Raw genomic sequence first — 13586 nt, forward strand, 5'->3', positions numbered from 1 at the left:
TTCACAGTGCCGAGGCAGTTTTATTTCTGTAATTGCCTAAAGCAATAAGCCTAAGCCACGTGATATCCGATCAATCAATCATGACAAACAGGGGAAAATTTCTATGGTGTTTATCCGGAGGACGGTCTGTGGGTTCGTGATAACTGAAAAAGAATGAAAAGAGGGAAAAACAACAAGATCAGATAATAGCATACAAACCGCTGCATACCCATCAGAAGGCTGAGCTACATTAAGGCAAGCTAAGGCATGACAGTGTCTAGGAGGGGGATGTGCTGACAGATGCAGCCACGTTGCAGGACAGCTACATGGCATTGGTATTGCATGAGCAAGAGGTCTAGGCAGGGCTCCTTTAGGACTGTGTGTTCTGATACTTCTCCCTTCAGGCATATCCATATCCCAGCCACAGAACAGTAGGGAAATAAGCTTTGTGTTCCTTATATCTTACTTTTTTTCCTCTGATAATTGCGTTTTTTCCGGAAGCGCATGTTGATTTTTGGCCATGACACCGTCTTTTCAATCACAGTAGCCTCCACACGGACGAGATCTCTCCTTAAAAATACAGGAAGAAAAGTACCACTTGTTAATGATTTACCTGTAGGTGAATAGGTTCAGGGGGGAGAAGTGACACAAAGGTAACAGATCCTGCTATAAAAAGCCCAGATCTGCATGAACTACAAGGTTGCCAGGGAAGAAGAAAGGACATCTGTCAGTCAGTTGGCTTTGTGGTGGAAAACCAAAAGCCTCAAGGTGCTGTCTGTAGAGCAGACAAGTGAAGCGCTAGTCTGAAGGGCAGTACTTCTCTGCCATGTGAAGGATGAGATCAGAAACAGCCAAGGAAGGAGCAATAACAGAAGCCAGGAGGAGCCTGAAGGATTACAGTTCAGATAAATTCTCCTGCCATGTTCACACAAGATTTGCTTATGGTACAGATCAAACCTACCACAGTCCCTTCTCCTGTGCTCTGCTGGTCAACACAGAAGTCTTTCTTTCTTCTCTAAAGCGCCCCAGACAGCTGGAATAAAATCTTCTGACCTTTCTTATCTGAGTAAGTTCTGGCAGAAGCTTACCACAAAGAGATTTGGCTGCTGTTTCTAGTAGGAAGTGTAGCTAATCAGCTACAGGAGCAAGTCACTTCTCTCACATTGCAACCTTCTGTCCCTCCCACTATCCCCCTCGGTCTGTCCCACTTGCTTACCCCAAATTGGAAGAGAGGACACACACTCACTGAGGTATCGCAAACAGAGGAGTTCAGGTGGGGTAGTGACATCACTCAAAGCTTCCAATTGTTTCTAAATCTCACTTCTGCAAATGGAAGGAAGTTCTCAACGATTAAACATCCTCCTTCCCCATGGATAGAAATGAAGAACGCGGCCCATACTTCCTTCACATGTGACTAAAGCCACAAAGTAATCCATCCCCAAGCTAGAAAACAAGGTGATGCGAAGCATATGCTGGAGGGCCAGCTACCTGTCTGTTTACTGGCTCTTCTATGAGACGATAAGCACCTTCAGACAAGAGCTTTGGAAAGTGTACTTTTAATCAACAGCCACGATGGAGATGGAAGAGACACTCTTCCATGCAGCATCACTGCAGAGTACCATTAAAAACTGATTAGCACACTGACTTTGCTGCCAGAAGACATTTAAAGAGCATTTTCTTGACAAATGACTTCCCGCTTATAGGGGCAGAGGAGAGAAGCCCATCTAGCTAACTGCTCCAGCAAGGTCACTGAGAGGCCAAAGGCTCTGAGACGTTTAGCATCCATATTAACATTTACCCTCTGGGGTGTAATATCTATCAGTGATTGAATCCTTAAGCAAGGAGAGAAAGAGGAAAAATCTGCTACATCTACATTTACTGACTAGTCCGGAAGGAAAAAAAAAAAAGAGATAAAATAATCTAGATTTTAAAAGACCACTGGGTGACCCTGACATCCCAGCTAAAAGATGGTATCCAGATTCAGCCTGACAATAGGACTAACAACACTACCGAAATACACAGTAAGCACTGTGATGCTAGGAAAGAAACCAAAAAGCTCAACTGCACTCCAGGGGCTGGCTGTGTTTTGCCACTATAATTAGGGAGCTTTGCTTTCTGGGTCTAATTTCTGTCCACTGAAGGCAAAAGGAAATCTAAACTCCCACTGACTTCTCAGAGGCTTGGACAGTAAAGGCATGTCAGAAACTCACTAATGATCATCACACGGGGAAACTGGAAAGCAGCCAGGCCAGATAAAACAACTCAGCCACTGAAATCTCTATGCTGCTCTCAGAACAGGCATAGTTTGTAGCCAAGCCATCCCTGATACAGCACTCAGTGCCGGACCATATCCACTACCCTAAACATAGGTTAGCATTCAGCCAACAGGAAAAACACTGGCATATCTGTAAACAGTCATCACCCCCCTGCCCCCCATGCACCACTTAAAGATGTTGATAAGCTTTTAAGCAAACTAAGGGTGTTGTTGAGAAATAGGTGAGGTGCAAGTCAAAGCTCAAGGCCAGCAGGTCCCAGTGTGTCCTTGTCTCTGTTGGACAAACCACTAGGAGCTGGAAGGCTGAAGGAGGGCAGAAACCAACTTGCTGGTAAAGTGCATGTAAGCAAAAAATTTCTCAGCAAAATAGAGCCCAAAGAGAAAGAAATCTTTATTGAATGTCTTAGGTATGACTGGAATGCCCATAAAAATGAGAAGGGGGGGGAAGAGTCGCACATTTCCCAGAGTATGGGACAGCCAGGCCTGCTGCTCTCAGAAAGCAAAATGAAGCAAAGATGTAAAAGCACATCTTTTAATCAGATTTTAGCAGGAAGTAAGAAGAAATTAGGCTGAAACCTTGTGGATTTAAGCTGGATTGTAAGCTTTTGTCAGTGAGTAGTACAAGCAACCCAGGCAAGCTACAGCCCCAAAGGACCATAACTTCAGCCAATGAACTCTCTCTCCCTGCAGAGGTTAAGTGAACCCAGTCTGGCTGTCTAGGAGGAGCTTCAGGCAGTTCCTCATTGCTACTAAAGCCACTGCAAGAATAGTCAAGTGGCAGGAGAAAGACAGGGTTCATTTAAAGGGAAAAAACTCTCATCAGCTGTACTCTTTGTAGAGACAAACAGTTGTCTCAGGGGTATCGAATCATGAGATGAATGAAACCCACGCAAAGCTACGCTTGCTTCTAATCACAGATTTCAAGATGCACAATAATCTTTACATTATACAGCTAAACAAAGTGAAACTGCATACCACCTTTGTGTCCATTGAACTGCTAGCAAGTTACTTGAACACAAACAAAACCCAGAGTAGAAGCCAGCTCTGAGTTCCCAAAATAGCCACTGCCATGCAGATACGCTTTGATGCACTGTTGTTTTTTCTAAGGCTTTAGAGAAGTGTCATCTTGGGAGGTATCTGCTACAGCAAATTATAACATGACCATTTGCCCAAAACAGGACAAGTTCCTACCTATCTCCAAGTCTGAACAGGGAGTGCAGCTGTAATGAACTGTCTTACACAAACACTGGGGCAAGGATTCACTTATGTGTTTATTTTTAAAGCAACAGAAAAACAAAATTGCCTTTGTTTGCATCCAAGCTCTTATCTCCCCTCCAAAATGTTTGTGGTTTAGACACAACTGGGAACTATGAGAAAGAATTGAAGTCTGCACTGTCTGTGACGTGTGGAGTACGGAGACTCGATGATCCTTATGGGTCCCTTCCAACTTGGGAAATTCTATGGTTCTATTATTCAACTATCTGCAAACTTATGTTTCTAGTCCTGGTAATGGTATTTCCACTTTCTAAAGATCTTCAACAAATTTAATGATATCTGGCCATAATTCAAAGGCTCTTTACAGAAGCACTATAAAGGCTGTCAGCCCTCATAATCCTATCAAACACTAGAAACCCACGGCAGAAATCACATTATCAAGTGTGCAAACACATTATTTATAACTCTGGAATACAGACATCCTCCTGGTACTTTAGAAAGCATTCAGAAGCCAAACTGATCTGAAAATACTTGATGTTTCTAACCTGATCTGCAAGGCATCAAGACCTACAAGTTCCTTCTTATCTGGCTGTCCTCTGCCAAAGCTGCTGCAGTTCAAGCCAACAATTAAACATGCAGCTCAGACTGCAGCCAGACCACAGCCAGGGCTTCCAGATTCTGAAAGCACTTGCAAGCCACATTATTTTGATTTGCACTTTACCACTAGATCCTCTGGGGAAAGCTACATAGAGATGATGACTTTGCTTCCGGCCAATGCTAAGAGCTCAACCAGCAATACTGAGTCCACACACCACTTCCTTTTGGTAAAGGAAATGCTGACAAACCAGGTGTTCTGGCCACTTGCATAGCAATTCTGGCAGCTCTAAGACGGAGCTAATGCCATGACAGTTGGAGGCATGTAACTAGCAAGGGAAAACTTTGAACTCTTAATTTAAGATTAAGACCTGCTGGGTTAAATCATGGGTAAAAGGAAACAGGTTTAAAAGAAAAAAAAGAACACAAAGAAGCTCAAATTAAGGCACCAAGGGACAGGCGTGGATTTCTGGGTTATTTTAAGATGGCTATCACTGCAATTATGGTTAGGGAGTAAAGATGCTGAAGAGCAAGATTTACTGCTAGTTTGTGCAAGTCTTATACATGCAGAAAACAGAGCCAAGCCAAGAAAGGTTAATATCCTACAATGACCTTAAGAATGGGTACTGTGCTCTATCGTGGCCCTGTGGTAATAGTAGTTAAGAGCCAGCCAAAGCTGACAATTTTGTTTTATTACTGATTTTTTTCTCAGAAGCCATAGGGATGGGAAAAGAGATGGCAGTGACAAATTCAACTTTCTCTTCATGTTACAGGATAATACTTGAATGAGATCTCTTACCCCAGGAGCGGTCTTCCAATAAGTGTGAAATCATCAGCACCAACCAGCAAAACCTATGGAAAATAATCAGACATATCAGTGGTTCATAATGCCAGCAGAAATATAAGCAATATTTTCCAGATCCTGTAGCCACCATGAAGGAGCCAAACTGCTTAAAAACGGGCCTTTGCATGTTTCAAACCTGGCACTGTTACTAGAGTGGAGAATGGCAACTCACAGGCAAGAAATGGATTCATAAAACAGACAGACTTCCAGAAGTATCTTTCACACTGATCAGAACACACTGAACTTTCCTGTTCTGGCTCACTAACAGCTGTAAAAGATACAAAAAGCAATACAGGGAAGAAGAATACGCTTTTGCGTGGGTGCTGAATGAGTGGCAGCTCCTAAAATCATTGGGTTTTACAGCAATTGCAACATACGCTCTACAGAAACACTTTAATCATTGTCCTCCCTGAGCCCTCACGACGGACCAATAAAGAAATGAATAGCTGGGGTCAGTTCACCACCACGGAGAGAAACCCTTTCGTTTCAGGGCATTTCAATCACCCTCCCATCCAAGAAGCAGGAGAAATAACAGAGTTGTTCTCATGAAAAGAGAAAGCATTTCATACAGGTTGCCTCCTTCCATACTAACTGTATATCAGCAGTTTAAAAGCGACACAGAAATGGATGTTAGGTGTTCTACTTTTTCCTTTAACAAGATATTTTGCAGTCAAATTCCTACAGGAGTGGTGTTGGGTTATGGTGCTGGGTTACGGTGGTGCTGGGTTACGGTGGTGCTGGGTTCTGGTCGTTAGACAAACTCTTAACCCTCTCCATACTCACATTCTCTGTTCTCCTGTCTGTCTGCTCTATGCAAGTCTCCCTTCTCAAAAAGCTGCCTCTTAAGCAAAACTTTAGAGTAATTTGAGGACTATCAGAATTGCCCTTCTCTCTTTAACTGCTTGCTTGGCTCTAACAACTCAATATTAACCCAACTAAATCCTACTTCAGAGTCTTTCATTTAAAATTTTAATTAATGAGTCTCTACAAGTTCCTGCTAGTTAACTAAGACTTAAGGATAAATATGTTGAATTGCATCTTGGCAATTCTCCCCTACATCCAGCATCCCTCTCTCCACCCAGCATACTCAGCACGATAGGGATCTTGGAAAGCTCTGAGCAGTGACAGCTCCTCTGGGAGTACTGTCAGTGTTTTGGGTGTAGCAGTCTCAAGGTAAACACAGTCTTTGTTTCACTGTCGTCTCTAAAAACAACAACTGTATTTCTCATCTTTTGGATGAAGTCAGTACAACAGAAAGCTGTCTTCTAACAGAGTCTTGTTGCAACTCATTCCAACCATGTTCAAGAGAAATAACATTAATGTTATCATTAGCAGCACAGCTCAGATTGGAATAAAACTAATGCCCCCCCCCAAAAAAAGAAGGATGAAAATAAGAATGGGAGATTCAACAGGAGCTCTTCAAGACTTATGAACAACTGGTTATGAATTCTGCCTCAGGAAATGTTTGCAGCAGAAATAGCATGGGGATCACAGGCACTGTGGACAAGGTGTGTTACCTTTTCCATCCGGATTCGGTCTCCACATTCAGCTTGCAGCACGTTGTCCATCATAATTAAGTCTTCGCTGGTTATTTTGTACTGTTTGCTGGCAAAGTGGACCACAGCAAAGAGCCTCCCGTACTGCCCTGTTGCAATCATCTCATTCACCTTTTGCACCACTTCTGTTGGCAAAGAGCAGAGAAGAAATCAGAGCAGAAAACTCAACAAAGCGTGAAGAGCTGAGCAGAATTAACTCAGCCACACTGCTCCCCCACCTAAACTGTTACCCTATGGGAATCTTTAAGCAAGACTCAAGAGGATCAAGGGTGTAGATGTGTACTTAAGGACATGATTTAAGGGGTAATATTGGTGGTAGGTGGGCAGTTGGACTAGATGATCTTGAAGGTCTTTTCCAACCTTAATTTATGATAAGAGCAATGCTGTTTCCTACAGGGCACAAGTCACCCTTTCACAAATCCTTCTGGTTGCTGTAAAAACCTATGCACATTAAGCACGCAAGAAGACACCTACAAATACATTGTGCAGTTAATCCCAAGCAGTTGATTTCTCAGCCTCTTTCTCAGGCATCCTAAAACGCACTGTACTCAAATACAAAGCATTCCAGAAGAGAGTGATTGTCTACACATCTGGAATGGAGCTCTCCTCGATTTCCAAGTGATGCATGAAAGGGCCAGGACATTAAATACTTTGTAAAGCAACCAGGAACATCAAGAGGAGTTCTACAAAGTACACAGGAAGAAAGACAACAGTCTGCAAACAAAACCTGGCCTGAGAACCTGCAATGAAAGCTGGAGAGGTTTCCAAGAAAGCTCTTCCTATACGTGCATTCAACCAGAGCAAGGTGCCAGGAGCAGTACAGATTCCAGGGACATGTGCTCCTGCGCAGCACACACACATAACTCAGATTTCTCTAATCAACTTCCTGTGCAGTGAAGCCAAAGTTCAGTTTTACAAGAACATCAAAAGGCCCTTTTTAATGAGCGCTATTCCCCTGCCAAATAGCAGCTTTGCACCGTCTCAAGCTGTTCAGAAAAAGAGTAACTTTGCTATAACTGGAAAAACAGACTTTCTTCATTGTCCTCACAAGTGGCCCAATCATTTTTCTTATCTTGGAATGTAAACAAAGTATAATAACTGTTTGAGACAGACAAGAACTCACAACCAAACCAAGTCCAACCCTTACAGGAACACTCTGAAAGCGTCCAAGTTGCAAACCAACAAACTATTATAGGTAGAGGTTAGAAGAGAAAAGGTTTTACGAGACAGTAGTCTGTGCAGTTCTCACTAAAACTATGAGCTGTGCTTCTGTGCTGCTGGAATTGCCATCCCAAGAGAAAAGTCCTCTGCATACTCTTCATCTGATTGAGAGTGCTCCACTACCAAAAGCCCACAATGTATGATAGCTTTCTCTTTGTTACAAACCCCAATGCACAACGGGATACGACAATTTTCTTTCAGCTCTAAACTGCTATTGCAGTAGCACTGTGCTCAGCATCTCAAAACCAATGTTTCAAAACACTGACCTTGGTAGAAACAAACAAACATGGACTCTGAAATTATTGCTTGCTCTTCCAAACATCTCTGGATACTACCATCTGACTGTTAGGACAGCTTGAATCTCAGCATCATGTGGAATGATGGTTCCTAAAATATCTGTTTCCACAGACAGCAGGAGAATATCAAGCAGAATTCAAATGCTCTGGTTGCTGTTTGCTTTGGATAAGCACAGCCAGGAGACAGTGATGCGAGCTCATAAACAGTAGGAGGTTACAAGGCACGGAAATCACAACAACCCCAAGGACCCCATGTGAAGGAGTCAGAAGAACACGGGACCTTATTCACCCCAGGGCGTCAGCAAATCAAATGAAGCAGTTCATGGTTCACTACTGGGTCAAATCATGCTCTGGGACAGAACACTCATCTGTCACTTGAGCAATCCCAGATGTGCAGAGGAAATGAAAAGAGGGTTAAAAAAGGCAGTCAGAGAGGAGACCTGGAGGAAGCAGCTCTCTCCAAGGCAGACCACTCACACAGTTATTACCACATTTTTGTTACGCTATGGGAAACTATCTGCAAAAACACAGGCAAAGCTCCACTTCTCTCTTTCCACTGTTTTCTTGTGGATCTCCTCTCTCCTCTCCTTCACTTCTTGGTCCTCTCCAGACTACAGCCTTCAGAAATGTCCTTTCAGGTACCTTTCACTGATGTCCTAGAAGCTAATGCAACAAGACAGTCTGTTAACAAACACAAGAGCTCATTCATCGAATGAAGCAGATGACTGCAAACTGCTCAACACCACAGGACCTGTGAAAGAAATTCACCCACTATGGCTTGCTACTGTTCTGAGAAACATCTTGTATCTGTGTTGGCTTCTCTTCCACCATCTCTAGCAGGGCCTGGATGACAACAGACCCTTATGGACAAGATAAGGCTAGATACATATTGCCTTCTCTGTATTTCATTTCCACATCTCTACCAGCCAGGGGGAACCTGTGCCTTGTAGCTGTGTTGAACCGCAACCTGCACTTCATGTGCTGACTTGTGAGGCTGACTCCTGGCTGATCTGTGGGCTCCTTCCAAGAGGACTAGTGCCTGTGTTCAGTGATCCTGACTAGACACGGGGACAAGCATGCATTTTCTAACGCTGTGTTGCTACCCATCTGCTCACTGCCTTATGCCACATCTCTGTCATGTGACCACTACCCAACTGCTTATGCTGGCTCTAGCATTCTGTATTATCCACTAAGAAGTACCAGCCCTACGATGTGCCCACTCTCCAACTGCTTGTGCTGGCTTTAGCATTTTGCTTTATCCACTAAAAGAAAAAAGCTATTCCCTCTGGTTGAAAAGCCACACTTCACGCTTTAGGTAGCAACATATGCCATCATGTAAGAGTCCTTGGAGAGAGGTATGACCTGTCAGGCTGTCACAAACATAGGGACTTCATATAATCTACCCAAATCTCTAATACAAGCACCCAGAGCATGAGTCCAGTGACACTAAAAGGAAAGAATAAAAAGCCTGAATCACTGGAAACAATGATATAAACTCAATCAAGCCACCAATTACAACATTAGAGCATTAAGCTTCACTTGGAGATTTGACACCTTTACCTGCATGGTGCTTTGCTTCTTCCACTGGATCTGGCAATTTCACTTCAGGCCATGGGGGTGAAGTCAGAGACGTTTTAGCAACAACCCTGTGAATGATAAGGTTAATAATGAAGATCCACATGTAACAAACAGATCTCACCAAAAGATGCAAAAAACACAAATATTTGGCTTCATGTCTGAGCACACTCTGCCAAAGCTCTGCCAAACACAGTCACTGCTCCCAGGACTCAATGTCATTTAGGTCCTCCATCAACAATGGGATCAAGTACAACCTTAGCAAGTTTGTGGATGATGCTGAGCTGTGGAGTGCAGTCAGCACACCAGAGGGATGGGATGCCATTCAGAGAGACCTAGACAAGCTGAGCAGCAAGCTCAGGTGAACCTCATGAAGTTCAATAAAGCCAAGTACAAGGTCTGCACTTTGGTCAGTATCAATAGAAGCTGGAGGATGTAAGGATGTAGCACAGCCCTGCTGAAAAGAGCTTGAGGGTACTGGTGGATGGCAGCTGGACATGAGGCAGCGATGTGCCCTCAGCTCACAAAGCTAACTCTACCCTGGGCCACATCAAAAGAAGCATGGCCAGCAGGGCAAGTGAGGTGATTCTGCCCCTCTGCTCTGCAGTGGTGAGACCTCACTTGGAGTACTGCGTCCAGATGTGAAGTCCTCAGTGCAGGAGAGACATGGACTTGCTAGAACATGTAGAAGAGGATCACTAAAATGATGGAACACCTCCCCTGTGAGGACAGGTTGAAATAGCTGTTCAGCCTGGAGAAGGATCCAGGGAGACCTGAAAGCATCTTTTCAGTATCTAAAGGGGGGAGCTATAAGAAAGAAGGGGACAGACTCTTTAGCAGGGTCTTTTGTAACAGGACAAGTGGAAATGAATTCAAACTTTCATCTAGACTGGATGCAAGGAAGAAGGCTTTTTAACACTAAGGGTAATGAAACACTGGAACAAGTTGCCTAGAGTGGCGGTTGCCCTGTCATTGTAGACATGCAATGTCAGGATGGAGCTCTGAGGACCCTTATCTAGCTGTCTTGTGTCCCTGTTCATTGCAGGGGAGTTGGACCAGATGGCCTCTAATAGTCCCTTCCAACTTAAACAATTCTATGATCCAAGTTACCACCGCTACAGCTGAGAGGCTGAACACACAATGTTCCTCAGCCCACTTCAGTACCAGCACAAAGCCCTGCAATTATCCAGTAGTGGGGAGCAGCATCCAGGAGGCAGAAGCTTGCTTTTGACTGTGAGGAAGTGCTAAGGAGCATCCTTAAATCAGCCTCAAGCACTACATACGAATGACTAACACATCCTTTTATACCCTACTTATAACAATCTTCCCTGTGAAATAGTTTTGAGAGGGTCTTAAGACCACAGTTGGGCTCTTTACAGGAGAGTTATAAGGCTGCTCTTCCTTTGTCACTTCCAGCTGCAAAACCTGAATGTCAGTAATAACAGCTTCTCTCATCCGAGGTGCAATTCAGCATGTTACAATACAAGCATTCAGCCCAAGTGCTTGCTCTGTGTCATTATCAGGTCTGTCTACAACCTATACCATGCTGTGGAGGGACTAGGAGAGATCTCTTAGACCTACACCTGTCTTCATTCAAGTGACTCACAAAAAGGAGAAGCATGCACTATCTCGCATCCAGCCAGCCAAGCACAAGCATCATTCCTCAACTAAAAGGTGCCAATTAAATCCTTATTCATCTGGAACAGGTAGCTTTCACTGCTGTGATACAAAATTGCTTTAATAAACTGGGGGTTCAAACGTAAGTAGGCGATGGCATTGCCATAGAAGACCAAAAGCATCCAGGAGTATTTAACTACCAGCCAGAAACAGATTCTCATTACCTGTTACAGTGAAATCTCTCTGCTTTTCTCAGGAATATCATTGGGAGGGAAGCTCTGCCTGAAAACTGAACTGATTCTTTACTACCTCAAGCCTCGTACAATCCGTACTGCAGGTACCTACATGTGTATGCTGCTCTTATTGACAGTAGTGCAGACAGCATGAGATCATGAGAGCCCTGCTAAAAACATCAGAGCTGAACAACAATTAACTCTGCTCTAATATGCCACTGGGTGTTAATTCAAAAATGAAATGCTACATGCAGCTCACAGCATGAGTTTGAGCAGTAAAAATGCAAATAGCACTTGCTTGTAATTAGCTGTCTTTCAAGATTTCCTGGACAAGGAGCAGCGAGGAGAACCAGAGGCAACTGTTTACTGCTCTGCATTAGAGCCAGTTACAGAACACTATTGATTTGTTCCCAAAGAAACACTGGAGAGAGAAATGCCACTCTAACCAAGGACACCACTGCAGTGTTTTCATCACAACTGCAGTACACCCTCCAGGAGACAGGGAAAGAAGGCACAGGTCCCACAAGAGCTTTTAGAGATTATCCAGGGAGGTGCCAAATGCCTTCAGTCAGAGAAGGACACATGGCTGAAGGGCAGCAGATTACAGCAGCTAACAGTTCCCTAATAAGCAAAGATTTAGTAAAAGGGAGGTAGATTCACTCTGGATCTCAGCAAGATTATCAGAACAATACTGGTTTCTGAAGAGAGAGATTTTGCTCACTAAACACCATCTATAAAACAATGGAAAGGTCAGAATTCTCTGGGCATTTCCATAATTCAGGATGCACAAACTGCACAGAACATTCGGGAAAATAATGTTAGATGCTAGAGAAATAAGGCAACATTAACGCTGTGTTTGATTAGTTTACTCAGTATTGCCACAAAAGCCCCTTAAAGAGCTTATATTAATGGAAACTCATAGTAATTACTATCACCAAGGCTTTGTGGGCTTGTAGTAGGGTTTAACAACAACATGGTGTGCTGTGTTATGGAGGCTGAGATCCAAAATGTGTTCCCACACAGAGAAGAAACTACTCCTTGAATCCTTTATCAGCACAGAGGGAACAGGAATGAATCTTGCCATTGATGCTGCTATAGGACTTCCTTATCTCTGCAGTGTCCCCTTCTGGTTAAAGCAAGAAGCAGCACAGCCTGCAGCTCTACACAGGTATTACTGTACTAAATCTCAGCAGAGAAACCAAAATGAAGACATAAGCATTTCTAAAAGTGCTGAAGTTATCAAAGCCTGAAGTTTTTTGGATTGGTGTCCTCTAGCAACTGGCCTCTTAATTACATCTTATAAAAACTGCAGCTCAAAATCAGTATTTAATCAGAAAATAGAAAGTCCAGCCAGGAAATAAACCTCACCTATACCTAAAAAGACAAGCAACAGCTGAGAAGCTTCTCTGCTGTTTGCTATGGACTGAATCACACCGCAGCCCTTTAAGGAAGGTTTAATGATCTCTTTATTCAGTTTCACAAGTTAATGGAAGTGTCCTTCTAGCACAAAGTGGAGGCAGAGTGTCTAGAACTTCTTGAGAAGTAACAGACAGTGGGATACACTAAGTTTCTCTTCCAGAAAGAGGCTCCTGGCTCCATCTCCTCCCACACTCCCCCTGATACATCAGCATTTCAAGGGGTAAAAACGAAAGCAGAGGGTCAATTGACATTACCCTTCCTGTAGAGAGGTGCTCTGGGAGCTCTGGAACCGAACCACAGGTGAAAACAAGAAAGCTAAAAAGGAGAGAGGGAGAAAGCATTAAAACCAAGCAGCCACAGTTGGACTCTTAGTCACTGGGTATCACCACCATGACCACTAACCCCATCTCCATGGCTCTCCGGGCAATCAGTTCCAATACCTCACAACTCTCTCAGAGTATTTCTTTTTAATAATATCCAATCTGAAGCTCCTTTGGTGTAACTTAAGGCCACCCACTTCTCATCCTATTGCTGTTATATGGGAGATGAGTGTGACTCCTACCTCACCACAGTCTCCTGTCAGAGAGGAGTTGTAAAGAGGCATGAGGACTCCCCAGAGCCTCCATTTCTCCACAGGCAACAATCCCAGTTCCCTCAGCCATAAGACTTACTAAACCACCCCTCACCTGCCGCTCTCCGCCTGGCTGCTGCCAGCGCCGCCATGACAGCATCCCCCTTAGACCCGGAAGCGGAAATGCCCCC

At 43.8% G+C, this 13586-nt stretch overlaps 1 protein-coding gene across 1 annotated transcript; it reads right to left on the bottom strand.

Moving 5' to 3' along the window:
- Positions 1 to 13568, bottom strand: MRPL21 (mitochondrial ribosomal protein L21). Its single transcript, XM_015863349.2, has 7 exons — positions 13511 to 13568; positions 13079 to 13139; positions 9541 to 9626; positions 6425 to 6588; positions 4863 to 4915; positions 446 to 549; positions 1 to 143 (listed from the first exon to the last, which is right to left on the bottom strand). The coding sequence occupies exons 1-7, from the start codon at positions 13545 to 13547 to the stop codon at positions 79 to 81; spliced, it is 570 nt and encodes a 189-aa protein (XP_015718835.2). The 5' UTR covers positions 13548 to 13568; the 3' UTR covers positions 1 to 78.
- Positions 13569 to 13586: the final 18 nt, after the last annotated feature.

The sequence above is a fragment of the Coturnix japonica genome, chromosome 5 (assembly GCF_054131305.1).
Source record: "Coturnix japonica strain WE chromosome 5, WE-NBRP24, whole genome shotgun sequence".
NCBI classification, from domain to species: domain Eukaryota; kingdom Metazoa; phylum Chordata; class Aves; order Galliformes; family Phasianidae; genus Coturnix; species Coturnix japonica.